Source organism: Dendropsophus ebraccatus, chromosome 3, assembly GCF_027789765.1.
Source record: "Dendropsophus ebraccatus isolate aDenEbr1 chromosome 3, aDenEbr1.pat, whole genome shotgun sequence".
Taxonomy (NCBI): Eukaryota; Metazoa; Chordata; class Amphibia; order Anura; family Hylidae; genus Dendropsophus; species Dendropsophus ebraccatus.
In genome coordinates this window covers 96,374,596-96,392,639 of record NC_091456.1, presented here as the reverse complement: position 1 = coordinate 96,392,639, position 18,044 = coordinate 96,374,596, and the positions used below count along the sequence as shown (strand labels likewise).

Below are 18,044 nucleotides of genomic sequence, written 5' to 3'. Positions count from 1 at the left end.
TCTTGCAACCATTGCTATTATGTGAATGTTGCATTACAGTAGCAATTGAAACTCTAGACAATACTTAAGCATAATTTTAAGAATGAATCCGCTTATCTTGTTTTAATGTAAGGCAGAGTTAACATGCTGTAAGACGGCGGCTGTTCTGTGACACTGCTTCTTACGGCAGAACAGCGGTTGTTTGTACAGCGTGTGAACATAGCCTAAAGGTCTACAGAAACTGGACAGGCATAGGTCTAGAGGCTTTTTCTTGCATATTGTTCTAATCCTCTACTTGTGCAGTAATAGGAATGACTCCTGCTAGATTCATAATAATATCAATTACGTGAACACGTAAAATTCCAGAGGTCTGTATTTTTATGTTTTGCCTGTGACAGACATTGAAATCTAAAGAGGTTTTCACTTGTAAGGTTTATGCAGCAAAAATACGCATGTGAAGAACCGCTGCAATTTGTAGCAACAATCTGCTTGCTGTAGGCAACTGCTCCACTGTTCCTTTGCACAGGGTTTGATAAATCTGCCTTTTTCATTTGTTTTTGTGTAGAAAAACTGCACATATTCTTTAACTGATCTGCAGCAGATCCACAGTTTTGAGCATACCTTTAAAGATACCATTTCAGTTTTAATGCAAGGTTAAATTTCTTGCAGAATTGTGTTTTGGAAAAGTCAGGCTGCCTTCTCGCATTCCGTATTCTCTCATTCCCGTCCCAGTCGCTGAGCGGCCAGTCCATCAGCCGAGTTGTGACGTGGAGATCCCAGCTAATAGCTGTGGTCCGTAGCTGTTTAGATGACACTGAGATGGCCGCCAGCGGCACTGTGACCCCCTCCCCCGCCCCCAGAACTCGCCCGGACGCTGTGACAGCTGCCAGCGTCAACCCCGGCCCGGACACTGAGACGTCCGCCAGCGGCACTGCGGTCAAAGAGCTTCTGTAGAAGTACAGGTCCTAGCAAGCAGCGAGAAGCATTGCATGCTGGGAAATGTAGTTTCCTGGCCGGCGCCATATTGGATATAGTCTGCTTTTCTAAAAAAAAAAAAAAAAAAAAACTTTTTCTCGGGAACGGCTGCAGCTAGAAAGACGGGAGACAGCTCCAAATACTCAGGGGGACTTGGTGAGTAAAAACAGCTAGGTTTGGGGGAATTGAATTTTTTTAAGATCTTGGGGGGGAATACCCCCTTTAAGGGGTTAATGTGGACCTATAACCGCCCTGGACTACTCATGAATTAATGGATAAGAACTTTAAAGTAAAGTAAAGCATTTCCTTTCTAGTTACAAAGCAGTGGCTCTTTAAGAAATAGGCTATAATCCGCTCTTGAGAAGGATTACTATCTTGACAGTTCTGACAGACCACATGCTTCTACACTGGAAGAGTTCATTGTGGGTTGGGTTAGATATGCCTGCTCAATAGACAGTATCACAAATGACAGGCTGAAAGAAGCAGTTCACCATTTATGTATTTATTTTTCCCCAGCTGCGCGCATACTTGCTTGCAATCTGTGTCCCCCGATGCGGCTTTGTTGTAGTCCTGCAGTGCCTTTCAAATCCTGCGCATGTTCACGCCACCGCTCCTCTGACCCCTTTTCTGTCTCCTGTCAATTGAAGACCGTAAGTCACGCTCCCCTGAACAATGCATTGGAGAGCTTGACTTCCAGCCTTCAACCAACAAAAGACAGAAGGGTCACAGGAGCGGTGACGTGAACGTGCCGCAGGGCCGGAACTAAGCCGCGTTGTGGGAAACAGATCATCGCTGGTGAGTATGCGCACAGTGGGGGGACAAATATATATGAAAAATTTTGTGAACTGCTACTTTAAACATTCTGAAGAAAATGGACAGTCCAAAGTATTGGCTATACTGCAAAAAGGTGGTTGTCACACTACCACTGTAGTTTTTGAGCCAAAACGAAGAGTGGATTCAATAGCAATGGAAATATAAAGGAAGGGCTTATTGCTTTGGCTTAAAAACTGTCATGTGAGACAGCAGCCTTAGGGAGCACTCACACATTTCATGATTACCGTCCGTGCATTGAAGATGTGCTATGGAACAGAATCATGGAAGCATGTTTGCAATCTACATTATTATTAAGTTTTTTTTATTGTTTTTTATGTGTCGTTTTTTTATATGCTGTAATATTATTTTACATTCTTATTTTTCCTTTTTTCCTTTTATATATAAAACTGGATTTTAAGTTTATAACCTAAAATTTATGACATTCATTGTGTGTTGACCAAATCAGAACACATTATTCCGATATACCTATGCCAATTGTCTTTTGAGAGCCTACCACCTTCTTTTCTCAATACATTTTTTAGTTATGCTGTAAAACAAAGCCATACTTACTTGTATCCAGGTCCAGTCTCCTGAAGGCAGCTTTTTAGTTTTGAGCTGGTTGAAAAAAAAAAGAGATTAAACACATGAAGTCTTGACCAGTACAGTGTGAAGGCTCAATGTGTCCATCAACCACATGACTGCCTTCTCTGTGAGTCTCACCGAGCGAAGACTAAAAAGCTTCAGGAGACTGGACCTGATACAAGTATGGCTTTGTTTTAAAGCATGAGAACTAAAAAAATAATGTAAATTGAAAACGTGCTTTATATGGTTTAGATTTTGAGTTATAATGACAGGAACACCTTAACAGCAGTGTGCATCCACCTTCGTTAGGCAGTATGGCATATGCATTCATATCTCTTGTTGATGTTTGCCATTTATGGTGCCTGTGGTTCTTCTCTACTTGTCTGAGGGGCAGGGGCAGTTTTTCAGAATAGAGCTTCTGGTCGTTAAGGTTATTGTGAATGGAACTACACTGCAATACTTTGCATTGCCACCATAAATAGTATGGTGTTTACAACAGCTGCAAGCTGGATGCCACTTGCAAACATTGCATAGGCTATTTCCCTGTCTTGCACTGTACTGATCAGATATTGATGGCCTATTCTAAGGAAAGGTCACTAATGTATCAAGGTTGGAGATGGGCATAAAACAGGTATTTCAGCAAATTATTATTATTCCTTGTCTAAAGTTGCAGGACTGGTTACAGTATAGTTAATTGCTCTGTAGTAAGTTTTATACCTGGCTGGCTGTCATATGATCAGGACAACTTTGTGTTCAGTCATAGTGAATAATGAAGGTTCCTGTTAAGGCAGCAAATGATACTGTGCAAAATGGATATAGCAAGTATAATAGAAAATTGTTTACATTTCTATCATCAATAAATAAGCTGCTTTTGCTGAAACTGTAAGGGCTCGGCCACACTAGCGTTTTTTCTTTTGTTTCTAACGGATCCGTCTATATTAATTAAACGGATGAGCATAAACTGATAAGCAGACTGATGCAAACTGATTGCAAAATGTTCATCTTTTTTTAATGGTCCATTTGTATTTTGGCTTAAAAAACAGACTTTTGTACATCAGTTTGCATCAGTCAGCATCCGTTTTTCTATCAGTTTATTTTTCTTCTTTGGTTTCTTGCTGCTTCTGCGCATGCTCAGTGCAAAAAACGGTTGAAAAAAAACAAATGTGAACGGAAATACCTTCCGTTTTAGATCCATCCTCATTGACTACAATGTAAAAAAACCCGGAAATGCACTTTCCGTTCGTGATCCGTTTTTTTAAGCGGAAAGAAAAATACTGCAAACACTATTCTTTCTTCCGTTCAAAAAAACGGATCTTGAACGGCTTGCATGCAAACGGCGCACAATTAGGGCAAACTGAGCACACTAAAATATCATGGGATCTATGGGGATTTTAACGGATGCGACAGTTTCCGTTTTGCTTACTCCAAAATGGAAAAGGTAGACTAAATGTTGCCGGATGGTCAAACGCTGATGTGAACGTAGCCTTAGACTGTTTGGTGTGCAGTTATCCTATATCAGATAAATCTAAACTGTTTGCAGCCACATACAAGAAATCGCCTGAACTATGCTTTTAGTCTTACAAGCAGAATGTCACAGCAATGACTAGAGTTGTCAAGCATTAAAAAACAGCAAGTAAGATTGACATTTTAGCCTATGTGCACATAGTATTATGAGCCTCCATTTTGGGTCAGCAGTTTGAGTAAAACCAACATAGAGAAACTATAAAGACTTTTACCTTCTGTATTTTGCAACCACTTGTAGTTCTGCTAAAAATAGTAACAAATGAGTGTGACTGCGTTTGGGTTTTTGTTTTCCCCAGATTGATTTAAAACATTTTTCTTTGCAGATTGTTAACATGGTGGCTGTGTTAGAAGTGATCTCCAGCTTGGAGAAGTATCCTATTACCAAAGAGGCACTGGAGGTAGGTGTTGGCATTTTTGGTATTTATGGTGCTCAGAATTGCACGTCCAAACTTCTTTCTTGCCTAAAGATTCCCATATGCCTTAGGGCCCTATTACACACACACTTATCTGACAGATGATTGAAGCCAAAGCCAGGAATAGACTATAAATAGAGAACAGGTCATAAAGGAAAGGCTAATATTTCTCCCCTTTACAAATCTATTCCAGATAAGGCTGGGTTCACACTACGTTTTTGCAATTTTTTTTTTTTTTTTTTTTTTTCCCCATCCACTTTATTGCATGAAAACGGATGCATTCTGTTTAACCCCTTAGCGACCCATGACGTAACTGATACGTCATGGTGCCGCTCGGGGTGTTCAGAGCGGGGTCTCGCCGGGACCCCGCTCTGAACGGCGCTGATCCCGGCTGACACGTGCAGTCGGGCAGTGCCTCTATTAGCCGGCGCGGGTCCCGTTGCCGCGCCGGCTAATTAAGCCTCTAAGTGCAGCTGTCAAACCTGACAGCTGCACTTAGAGGCACTGCGCCCCACGTCCCTGGTGTCTAGTGGGACGGATCTCCCCCCCGCGATGCGATTGCGGGGGGGGGGGGAGATCCGTTCTTCTGCCCGTGCCGGGCCTCAGCGTCGGAATGACGCTGATCCCGGCTTGGCAATAGATTGCTATGGCCTGCAGCAGGCCATAGTAATCTATGACCGATCTAATCGATCTTTGCTGTGTATATACACAGCATTGATCTCTATGAGAGATCAGTGCTGTCTATATACAAGTCCCCCAGGGGGGCTTCTAGTTACAGTAAAAAAAAAGTAAAAAAGTGTTTTTATTAATAAAAAAATCCCCTCCCCTAATAAGTCCAAATCACCCCCCTTTTCCCATTTTATAAATATAAATTAATAAATAAATAAACATATTTAGTATCGCCGCGCGCGTAATCGCCCGAACTATTAATTAATCACATTCCTGATCTCGCACGGTAAACGGCGTCAGCGCAAAAAAATTCCAAAGTGCAAAATTGCACATTTTTGGTCGCATCAAATCCAGAAAAAATGTAATAAAAAACTATCAAAAAGTCGTATATGCGCAATCAAGGTACCGATAGAAAGAACACATCATGGCGCAAAAACGGACACCTCACACAGCCCCATAGACCAAAGGATAAAAGCGCTATAAGCCTGGGAATGGAGCGATTTTAAGGAACGTATATTTGTTAACAATGGTTTGAATTTTTTACAGGCCATCCGATACAATATAAGTTATACATGTTACATATCATAGTAATCGTAACGACTTGAGGAACATGCATAACAAGTCAGTTTTACCATAGGACGGACGGCGTAAATGCAAAACTCCCCGAAATCAAAACAAATTATTTTTTTTTTCAATTTGACAGCGCAAATGATTTTTTTCCGGTTTCGCAGCATATGTTATGGAAAAATAATGCCTGTCATTGCAAAGTACAATTGGTTTCGCAAAAAATAAGCGCTCATATACGTCTCTAGGTGAAAAAATGCAAGCGCTATGGACTTTTAAACTTAAAATGGAATAAGCAAAAGCGCAAAAACGAAAATAGGCTTTGACCTTAAGGGGTTAAAGAGAATCAAAACGTATCTGTTTTTTTAACTGACACAAAAATGAGGTCAATTATGCTGCGTTTACACGTAACGATTATCGTGCGAATTTGCGCGATAACGATCGAATTCGAACAATAATCGTACGTGCAAACGCCGAACGAGAAATCGTTCGTTTTGATCTTTCAACATGTCATCAAATCATCGTTCGCAAAAAGTTCACCGATCGTTCCGTGTAAACAGTCGTCGCGCGATAGCCCGGCCCCCCGCTCATCCGCAGCCCCGCCCGGCCCCCCGCTCATCCGCAGCCCCGCCCGGCCCCCCGCTCATCCGCAGCCCCGCCCGGCCCCCCGCTCATCCGCAGCCCCGCCCGGCCCCCCGCTCATCCGCAGCCCCGCCCGGCCCCCCGCTCATCCGCAGCCCCGCCCGGCCCCCCGCTCATCCGCAGCCCCGCCCGGCCCCCCGCTCATCCGCAGCCCCGCCCGGCCCCCCGCTCATCCGCAGCCCCGCCCGGCCCCCCGCTCATCCGCAGCCCCGCCCGGCCCCCCGCTCATCCGCAGCCCCGCCCGGCCCCCCGCTCATCCGCAGCCCCGCCCGGCCCCCCGCTCATCCGCAGCCCCGCCCGGCCCCCCCGCTCATCCGCAGCCCCCTGCGCCGGCTCCATCGCCGCTCCGATCGCCATTGCCCCCGCCGGCCCGCGAGCATACGTTACCTGCTCCGCGCAGCAGGTCTTCCGACATCCCCGGCTCCGCTCTTCAGTGCACTGATTGGCTGAAGAGGGGAGCCGGGAATTTCAAACGCCTCCTCTTCAGCCAATCAGTGCTCCTCTTCAGCCAATCAATGCAAGGCAGCACTGATTGGCTGAGGAGCCGTTTGAAATTCCCGGCTCCCCTTTTCAGCCAATCAGTGACGCCTTGCATTGATTGGCTGAAGAGGGGAGCCGGGAATTTCAATCAATGCAAGGCGTCACTGATTGGCTGAAAAGGGGAGCCGGGAATTTCAAACGGCTCCTCCTCAGCCAATCAGTGCTGCCTTGCATTGATTGGCTGAAGAGGAGCACTGATTGGCTGAAGAGGAGGCGTTTGAAATTCCCGGCTCCCCTCTTCAGCCAATCAGTGCACTGAAGAGGGGAGCCGGGGATGTCGGAAGACCTGCTGCGCGGAGCAGGTAACGTAAGGTCGCGGGCCGGCGGGGACGATCGGAGCGGGGGGGCTTGCGATCAGAGTGGCGGCGGGGGGCCGGGCTGCGGGCGCGCGATTGCAAAACGATCGCAAAATGATTTTTCCGTACGATATATCGTACCGTCTAAACGCTAATCGCTATGAAAAAAAAACGTTACTCCGACATAGTTTATCGTACGATCGGGCCAATTATCGTTTCGTGTAAACGCACCATAACTTTTTGGTGTACTTTAAAAAAAAAAAGTGTCTGTTTTCAATCCGTATTTATAATAAAAATAATTAATAATAATTTTTTTTTATTTTTTTATTTTTTATTAGTCAATGGAAAATAGGATCAAAATGGATTAAAAAAGTGTGAACCCAGCCTAATCTGTGTTTGTAATACAGCCCTTATACTTTTGTTGGCCATACCTGCTGCTTGATGTACGGGGATCCCCATGCCGTCCATGATGTCGGTGAGGATAGGGGTCAGGTGTGATTGATGATCTCTGAATGTTTGTGTATGGGGAGGACGGGGACCAGATGCAAGAAATAACTGCTGGCTAAATGATCATTCAGCCATCAGTTGAAGGTGTTTGGGAACCTTTTAAAGTGATATTGTTACCCCCTTACTGTGTGTGGTTCTCCACACTATCCACAAGCCACAAGCTTAGATGCTGCTTTATCAGTACACACCTGTATAACCCTTGTATGTGTCTTCTTTCTGCTCTATAACTGCTTTATTTTATCTATGGACAGTGGCTCCTAGGTGGAGACTTCACGGCAGTTGGGCCATCTATCCTATATGGACAGTGGCAGTTAGGCTCCATCTCCCTGGGGGAAAACTGCCATAAAGCCTCTGTGCCACTGTCCACTGAAAGTGCTTCCGCCGTGCTCCGTGTCCTGCAGTGAGTGAATGAGAGGGTGCGCGTGTGTCTGCTCTCTGCTCAAAGAAGCGACATGTCACTACTTTGAGCTGAGAAGGGAGGAAGTGGACAGACGCACGCCCTCTCATTCACTCACTGCAGGACACTGAGTGCGACAGAGCTCCACTGCGGAATTTTGCCGTCTTTGCTCAGTGTGAACTGGGCCATAAAATGAAATTATTTTAGAGCAGAAAGTAGACACAGACAAGTGTTATACAGGTATATACTGTGTGCAGCATTTAGGCTTGTGGCTGGTGTGGAGAACCACAAATGGGGTAGGGGGGGGGGTGATGATATCACTTTGAGTGCAATACTAAAAGGCCTCTTGAGTTTCTCTTGGCTGTAAACTTTTTAGGACTCAGAACTACTGACAGCACTATAGAGAGGGCAGAGAGCAGTGGAAGGGACTGTAAAAACTTTTGATTGCAGCAGCTAGGACATAAAAAAAAGTGCTCAGGTAGTGGGGTCCACCTCCTGGGCACTTGTATTGGGTGGCAAAAAGAGGTGTGTTCACTTCTCTCCCTAAACAGTATAGTGCTGTCCGCAGTGTAGATTGTCATACACGTTAGATGAGATTAACCAAATAATCCCCTAGTGTCTGTAGCAAAAAAGAATTGGCAAATTGGATTTAAAGTGACTGTAACACCAGGCCCAGGCTGAAGCACTGGAGGTGGGCCGACCCAGCCTTGGTGGGAGGAAACCCTAGCCCCTCTGAGAGGGTTCCATTGTTTCTAATGGAGTCACATCATGGAGGGGCTGGGGTTTCTTCCCACTAAGGGTGGGTCGGCCCGCCTCCAGTGCTTCAGCCTGGCCCTGGTGGTACAGTCACTTTAACCATGCCCAATCTTTGTTTCCATGATATATAAGGTGCTGTAGTAGGTGTCTGGTAGCATCCTCTCTCCCTATTAAAGCACACGTGCAGGCTTTGGTAAACCAGCATATTTTCTGTGCATTTGCTATGTTCTTACTCAGTTGGACTGTCTGGAGTTGGCATTCAGCAGGATTTTCTTTCTTTATCTGTATGTATTAGGCTGTGTGCTTATACATCCAGTGTATGTGGACACTGCCTCTCTCAGCATAACAAAAAATGCAAACATTCTTGCAAAAACACTGTGCATGTTGTGTGTGGTATTACAACTCTGCTCCATTCACTTCAGTAGAACTGGACTGCAAAACCACTCTCAAATTCATAAGAGTGGTGCTGTTTCTGAAAGAAAGCAGCTGTGTTTTTCTAAGTCTGAATATTCCTTAAGCCAGCTATTCTCCTAAGTGGGGTATCTGCCTGAATGAGGCGGATAAGTTTTGTATGTATGTACAATCTATCAACATGCCAGACTAAACTGGCAGGTTAGGGATGTAGCAGATCTTTCCAAAGTTAGCAGGATCTGCCAATGGTCTGCAAGTAAATCTCTTGTCTAAAAAATGGTAGAAAATTCTAATATGTGTTCTCTTATGTATTGTACAGGAAACAAGACTAGGAAAATTAATCAATGATGTTCGGAAAAAGACCAGCAATGAGGAGCTTGCCAAACGTGCAAAGAAACTTCTGCGTAGCTGGCAAAAGCTAATAGAACCTGTACAGCAGAATGAGCAATCTGCCAGGGGCACTCCAAATGCACCAGGTTCTGCCAATGGAGGTGGCACCCTTAACTGTAAGGTAGAGACAATCCCAACTGTACCGTTGAGTGGAAAACCTGTTCAGGACCTTAAAGTCCGGAATGACATCCAGAAGGCACATTCTCCCAAGGCTGAAAAGTTAGTTAATAGAAAGCGAAAGGGGGATCTTAGAGATGGTACCCAGGGGCCTGCTAACAAAGTAGCTAAACCTAGTCATGAGCTGTTAACAAACTCTTCACCCTTACCTACAAATGGAATTGGTGGTAGTCCCCCTGAAAGCCTGCTTAGTTTGCTTGATGGCAACTCACAGACTAACAGACTGGAGACTGAGAATGATAAGCATGGCAGAATACCTGTAAATGCTGTCCGGCCTCACACCAACTCTCCTGGACTTGTAAAACACCCAAGCACTTCTTCACTGTTAAAAGCGGCCGTCCTTCAGCAGCACATTGCAGCATTAGAAGATGCCCATTCTCATCAACCACGTAGTCCTCGCTGTTCCTCCTTTAGCCCTCGTGGCACTAAAGCAGAACTAGTGACACGGCAGCACACCACATATGCACCAAAGGGTTCTGCGCCCAGCCCCTCTCAAAGGCTGCCTGGTGTGGACACTGCACATACACCCTCTTATCAATCCCCTGGGCACCCCGCTACACCTCCTGCCATAGTAAAAAGACTTGAATCTCCCAGAAGAGACGTGTCAATCTCTTCACCTCACAGGTTGGTGGAGCCGCCACTCCCTGCTGACTGGCACCACCAGCAGTCTCCCAGAATAACACAACAGCACACGCCGCGAAGCAGTCAGCCGTATGTGGACCCTCAAACACCACGCAGTGGCTTTTCACCAGAGCCCTCCAAAATGGACAGCGATGATGCTACATCTGGCTCAGACAGTCAAAAGAAAAAGAAATCCCGTAATCGGGGTGAACAAGAAGGGTATTCTACAGACGGGACTAGCAAACAGACACGAGTGAAAAAAGATCGAAAGTTAAGATTTGATTTCATGACTGGGCAAATAAAACCCCTAACACACAAAGATCCAGCTCATAATGAGAGTTCAGCTCCTTCAGAACAGCACAGGACTGAGACAGACAAACAGGACCCCAAATTAGGTCTGCCAAGTCCTTTTGAGCAGACAAACTGGAAGGAATTGTCTCGAAATGAGATCATCCAGTCCTATCTCAATCGGCAGAGCAGCTTGTTGTCTTCCTCTGGTGTACAGACGCAGAGTGCACATTATTATATGTCTGAATATTTAAAACAGGAGGAATGCACCAAGCGAGAAGCTAGAAAAACTCATGTTTTAGTGCCACTTGCCCTTCCCAGTGACCTGCCTGGAAAAACCAGGGAAGTAACTAGCGCTGACTTAGAAAGACTACATGAACAACATTGGCCTGGTGTCAATGGCTGTCACGATACACAGGGCAATTGGTATGATTGGACGCAGTGCATCTCCTTGGATCCACATGGTGATGATGGTAGATTAAACATCTTGCCTTATGTCTGCCTAGACTGAGCACCTGTCCCGAATCTGCTTTCTCATATCTGCGGTTTTTCACTGCAAACCATGGGTTGCTTGGCGACCACTGCTCGATATGGAAGATGTACATGAGAGAGGAGTTCCCTGTTTCAGGGCATGTGGAGGGTGGGGTTGTAGGAGCACCTGGAAGAGGAGAAGCTTTGTGTCCACTACATCCTGGGAATGTCGTTCCCCTGCCGGAGCTCCCCAATGTCTTCTACACCCGTTCTTTTGTGCTAAATGCTGCTACCGGTTTACTAAAAGGATAATAGAAGGGGGTCAAGAAATGCAATGGAAGGGTGTTCAAGGGGGTTTAAGTTTGGAGTTTTTAAACTCCTATAGCAAGTCGGCTGTAATAAAAAAAAAAAAAAAAAAATATGTGAAAAATTCAAGTGTTAAGTTCAAATCTACCCTTTCAAATGCAAAAAAGTGAATTTTCCGGTACCTGATAAAGGGCTGGAATAAAAAAAGAAATATATATAAATATATATGAGACAGGTACCTAAAAGTTATGTGAAAGAGGATTTAATTAAGTTGAGAATAAGTTACCATAACAGAGTATGCATTTATTTATTTGAATTCTTTTTTTTTTTTTTTTTTCTTTTCTTTTTTTTTCCAGTTGAAAAATTTGACAGTTATGCGTCCCAAGTGGAGACGTAAATTCTTGTGTTCACTTCCAAGCATTACAACTAGTCCCTGTATCGTGAGCAGGGGAAGAGTCTGTCATTCATTCCCTCGCCCCCAACCATATTTTATTTTTTCATTTAAAGATGATTTGTATTAACCCCTCCACAGCCTCTGTATTTTGTGTTAAACCGATCCCTGAGCTGCTGCTAATCACTGTGTTTAGAAGCCAAATACTGAATGGAATTTGGTATTGACTCTTGTTTTAAACAAAAGCACATTTTATTACTTTATTTTCAGTGTTTTCAGGTCCCATTCCCTATGTCAGTTCTTCACGTGACCCTCACCTCCAAAACTTTAAGGTGACGGATGGTGCTAACAGCTTCTAAATTGTCCAGACACAGTACAAAGAGGGCTGGTTTGTATGCTGGGAAAACAAAAACACAAAAACAACCTTAAAACTACTTGCTATCATTCCTTTAGATTTAATCTGCCTTATGGGATCTCCATCAGAAACGTGATTTTTCTTTTTTCTTTTTTTTTTTTTGCAAAAAAAAATAAAACATAAAAAAGAAAAAACAAAAGCCTTAGTTGAATGTACAGTAAGACTTCTGTATTTCTGGTATGCAGAAGAGGGCAACTTTGCTAACTTTGGTCCTATCGGTGGACAAATTGTGATATAAATGTGGAAACCATAATAAAAAAAAATACAAATGTGTACAGTTTGGTGTTCTTTAAGAAGAGCCTCGAAGTGAACAGCTTAAAGTGTACCTGTCACCATAAACGTAACATGTCAGAGGTGTCAAGAGTTCTTATTGGTCAGGGTCTAAGTGTTTGAATGAGCAGGGAAAGGAGCGCGCTCTGTCAGTGAAATAGGCATGTCTCATAAACATACATTATTAGGCCAGCAAAGCCGGAAGAGGGCAGACTTCTCCAAGCTCAGACCGGGACCGATCAAAACTTTTTTTTTTTAAGTGGTGACAGTGCTTTTTTACATGGATGTATAAATCCCATGTGTTGTGTGTTTTTGTTTTTTTTGTTTTTGTTTTTTTTTTCCGGATCTCTGACAATAGGTTCATAGTAAGAATGGTGATATGGTTTAGAAAAACAAAAGAACTGCAAAAAAGTCCAGTTACTGATACACCAACTGTACGTAATGAAGAAATAGTATGCACAGGGCCTTAACAGTGAGTTTTTATAGCTAGTAATTGTTACATTAAAACAATGTATCGCTATGTATTTTATAATTTCTGTCAAACCTTTAACCCCCATTTCAAAGCATTTTGTGTATGCTGTGCGGTGAAGACCAGAGAATTTGGGGGGGGGGGGGCGGATTTATCATCCCTCTATCTATCATATATGGTCATCCAGTCACAGGAGGGACATGATGGTTTTTTCTCATGTTCATAAACATAGTTTTCCTACCTACCATCCCTCAGGAGTCTGTCTCCGCTTGAAATTCCCTCTGTTTGCAGGTCCCTCAAGGTTCCTGGTGGCTTAATTTTTTTTTCTTTCTGTTTTGGCTTTCCCATGATGAACTTCGTCTCCTGTGATGTCTCTGACTCTGTAAAACTTTTAGATGGCTTACATCTTGTTCAGCCAAACGGAGCTAAGCAACCTGTGTTCTCTGACAAAGGAAGGCTGGCTTAGCAGCGCTTGGACCCGCCGCCCTTTTAAAGATGTCATTGTCACAAAATGGCTGCCACAGAGCAGCCTGGGGTCAACAGTCATTAGGTAAGAATGAGTTCACTTCCTGGTGGGGGTTTGGAAGGGACAGAGAGGTGACTTAAGCATATTACAAAGTTAAATAACTTTGTAATGTGTTTCAGTTACTGGGAAAAAGCTTTTTACTGGAGTTCCCCTTTAAGGGCACACTACTAGCATGTCTTGGTTTTACACTGAACGTCCCCAAAAAGAGGAGGTGGGTAAAGGATTCCCTGATATCATCTTGATCTTCACATGTAGATTAAGTTTTCATTTTTGCGTTTTCGTTTTTCCCTCCTCGTGTATATAAGGCCATAGCGCCTGCATTTTTCCACCTAGAGACCCAAATGAGCCCTTATTTTTTGCACAACTAATTGTACTTTGCTATGGCAGATGTAATTTTTGCCTAAAATGTGCCGGGAAACCAGAAAAAAATTATATGTGTGGTGAAATTGAAAAGAAAAATGTTTTTTTTTTATTTGGGGGGGGGGGGGGGGGGGTTGTTTTTACTCCGTTCGCCCTGGGGTAAAACTGACTCGTTATATATGTTCCTTAAGTTGTTACGATTACAACGATATGTAACATGTATAACTTTTATTTGATTTGATGGCTTGTAAAAAATTAAAACCTTTTAAAGAAAATATATGTTCCTTAAAATCGCTCCATTCCCAGGCTTAGGGTAGCTTCACACGGGCGGGCTCGCAGCGAGATTCTCGCTGCGAGCCCGGCAGGTCCTGGCAGTTCCCATAAACTACATACTTGCTGCGGACCGCAGCGAGTATGTAATTGTACCGCGCTTAACCCCTTCTACTCCCGCCGGCTCCCCCGCTGTAAGCAGCATACATTACCTGTCCTTGCTGCTCGGGTCCGGCGTCCTGCTCTCCCGTCCGGCCAATTAGTGTGTTGCCCAGCCGCAGCCACTGATTGGCCGGGCGGGAGAGCAGGACGCCGGACCCGTGCAGCAAGGACAGGTAATGTATGCTGCTTACAGCGGGGGAGCCGGCGGGAGTAGAAGGGGTTAAGCGCGGTACAATTACATACTCGCTGCGGTCCGCAGCAAGTATGTAGTTTATGGAAACTGACAGGACCTGCCGGGCTCGCAGCGAGAATCTCGCTGCGAGCCCGCCCGTGTGAAGCTACCCTTATAGCGCTTTTATCCTTTGGTCTATGGGTCTGTGTGAGGTGTCATTTTTTGCGCCATGATGTGATCTTTCTATCGGTACCTTGATTGCGCATATATGACTTTTTGATCGCTTTTTATTACAATTATTCTGTATTTGATGCAACCAAAAATGCGCAATTTTGCACTTTGGGATTTTTTTACGCTGACGCCGTTTACCGTGTGAGATCAGGAATGTGATTAATTAATAGTTCGGGCGATTACGCATGCGGCGATAGCAAACATGTTTGTTTATTAATTTATTTATTTATTTTTATTTATAAAATGGGGAAAGGGGGGTGATTCAGACTTTTATTAGGGGAGGGGATTTTGTGTTATTAAAAATAAATTTTTCTTTTACTTTACACATATACTAGAAGCCCCCCTGGGGGACTTCTAGTATATGCACTCTGACTCTCATAGAGATCCATACAGTATAGTTATACTGCATGAATCCATGAGATCGGTGTTCTATTGCTTTTGGCTGCTGCAGCCAAAAGCAATAGAATGCCGAGCCGGGATCAGCGCCATTACGGCGCAGACCCCGACCCGGGACACCCCCCCCCCCCCCCAATCGTGCTGCAGGGGGGCGATCCCCCCACTAGACCACCAGGGATGAATAAAAGCAAGTATTTAGAAGCAGCTGTCAACTTTGACAGCTGCTTCTAAGTACTTAATTAGCGGGCACGGCGCTCGGACCGTGCCCGCTAATAGCCGTGATCCCGGGCTACATGCGGCACCCGGGATCGCGGCAGTTCAGAGGGGGGGGGGGGGGTCGTCTGAACTCCCATAGCGGCACGAGGACGTTCAGTAACGTCCTGGTGTAGCTATGGGTTAAAGGAGGTACAAGGTTTTAGTTCATTTTTTTTTTTTTTAATCTATGTAATCTGATTAGTCAAAGACCTTAAAGTGACTGTACCACCAGGCCCAGGCTGAAGCACTGGAGGCAGGCCAACCCACCCTTAGTGGGAAGAAACTCCAGCCCCTCCATGATATGACTCCATTAGAATCAAATGAACACTATCATAGAGGGGCTGGGGTTTCCTCCCACTAAGGCTGGGTCGGCCCGCCTCCAGTGCTTCAGCCTGGGCCTGGTGGTACAGTCACTTTAATGTTATCTGAGCTTACGGTTATGTTTGGGGATAAAAAAAAACCATTGTGGGAGCTTTATCAAACTAGTGTAAAGTAGAATTGTCTCAGTTGCCCCTAGCAACCAGATTCCACCTTTCATTTTCCAAAGTTTGTGAGAAAGGAAAGGTGGAACCTGATAGTTGCCCCTAGCAACCAATCAGGTTCCACCTTTCCTTTCTCACAAACTTTGGAAAATGAAAGGTGGAATCTGGTTGCTAGGGACAACTGAGACAATTCTACTTAACACTAGTTTGATAAAGCTCCCCTATTGTATGTTAAGAAAACTAGATTTAAGCAAATGCATTATGTGAAATGAAACCTATTTCAAAGGTACAATCATATCTCCCCCATATGCCTGTATTGTGTTTTAACAACCTGCTGCCCTTGGTTACAATCTGGGGGGGGTTGTTGGAAAGTGTGTGCACAATTTGGAGAGGAAACCAAGGAGTGATGTGATGTAAATGACAAAAAAAAAAAACTGCAAATCTGTGCTCATTTTACATGTATGTATGCGGTATACATGATTTTAACAAACTCCAAACTTGGTATGCGGGCACATTTAGGTTTGCCCACACTCCAATTTACCATAGATCACTGTTAGCACAGGCTATCTTGTATGGCTGCTGTTTACTGAACAACGGCTGTATTGTATACAGGGTGTATACATTATGGCCGTTGTACCATATTCTAAAGTAATCAATCGCTATCAAACAGCCGTTGTTGCACACTGCAACAATGGTGTTCTCTATTGCTAAAGTACAGTGTGTGAATGTGGCCTTAAGTCCAGTGCTCGGATAAAGTATTCATACTCTTGTCTGTCTGGGGTTCAGACAGAAGTCTTGTACTATTTAATTTTATGTGATTGTGTCTCTTGGTTCTGACCTAAAATCATCAGGCGTTGTGTGCCCAGCTCCCTTCAAGAACCCCTGATGTCATAAAATGTGTGTGCTTTTTAATTTTTCTCAACGGATTCCAGTTGCAACAGTAATCAAAGAGATTAATAAAAAAAATCTCTTACTTTTTAGGAATAGCTAAATCTTTTAACTAGAGGTGAGTGAATTTACAGTACAAATGAAGTGAATTGATTTGTTAGTTCGGCAATCTGCTTATCAGCCTGCTACTTATAAAGTCCATGCCGCTTCACCCCGGGTGGCTGAAAAAGCTGGATCTAGTCCTGGGAAACCTCCATAGGACTGCATCCAGCTTTTCTGGGTACCCAGAGCAGCAAGGCATGGAGGTCAAAGGCAGCAGGCTGATAAGCAGATTGCCGAGCTAACAAATCAATTCACTTCATTTGTAAACTCGCTCACCTCTAGGTTTATGTGACCCTAAATTTACTGTAATATGTTCATATCTGTATATAGTTTCAAGATGGGATTCTAGTTGAAGGGGTGGCATCATGAAGCAAAGTTGGTAAAATCAGATACCCAGATGTAAAGGAGTACTTATTGTGTGGTTTTAGTAAAGTGACTTGCATCTGATAACTCCCTGGGTTTCTCCCTAAACTATGACCCTGCTGTTGCCATGCAAACACTTTACTGGAGATCACTTGCCAGTACTTCCTGGAGATGTAGCTGAACAGAGCATGTCTGGCCCACTTTAGTGGGTTGTAACGAAGGTTCTCAAAGCAGCCACATGGGGATTAGTAAGCCCATATCTCTTGTACAGTACTAAACCAGTAATGCTTGTACACTTGAAAGGTTTCATTTCACATAATGCATCAGTTAAAAAAAAAAAAAAACTTAAAGCGTAACTGTCATGTTTTTTTTATTGCAGAAATCAGTAGTATAAGCGATTTTAAGAAACTCTGTAATAGGTTTCATCAGCCAAAAAAGCTGCCTCCTGTACTCAAGAAGCAATCTCCCAGCCTCCCCCCCTGACTTCTTATCTGTGCATTATCAGTCAAACACGTTTTCATTACAGAGAAGCCAGTGAAGACTGGTTCTGCTCTCTCCATTGTAAGCCTATGAAGGGGGGAGGGGCTGAGGGAGATGAGGGAGCAGGAAGAGGTGATATAAAGGTCAGCTGTTTGTAGACTCTCTGGGCACCTAAACCACAGGATTCAGGTGTCAGAAAGGTCAGTGCTTATCTATGAACTTACTGAGAGAAGGTTGCAGGGTGTTGTGCTTTGCAGAAATCCTCTGTGCTCAGTCACTGCTAACAGCCCCTCCCCTCTCCATAGCCACATAATGGAGACAGAAATCCTGCTTCATCTGATGTGAGGGGGGAGGCTGGGAGATTGCTTTTTCAGTACAGAAGGAAACTCTTTTAGTACATAAAACCTATTACAGAGTTTCTTAAAATGGCTTGTACTATTGATATTTAATGTTTTCAGAAAAATTACCCTGAAATGACAGTTACGCTTTAA

General features: G+C 44.1%; 1 protein-coding gene across 1 annotated transcript in view; it reads left to right on the top strand.

Moving 5' to 3' along the window:
• Positions 1-12,395, top strand: part of MED26 (mediator complex subunit 26) — a 30,740-nt gene extending 18,345 nt beyond the window's left edge. The window contains exons 2-3 of the mRNA XM_069964421.1: positions 4,197-4,271; positions 9,388-12,395. Coding sequence (XP_069820522.1) covers positions 4,197-4,271; positions 9,388-11,055 — 1,743 coding nt within the window. The 3' untranslated portion in view covers positions 11,056-12,395. The remainder of the gene's footprint in view (positions 1-4,196; positions 4,272-9,387) is intronic.
• The last annotated feature ends 5,649 nt before the right edge of the window (positions 12,396-18,044 follow it).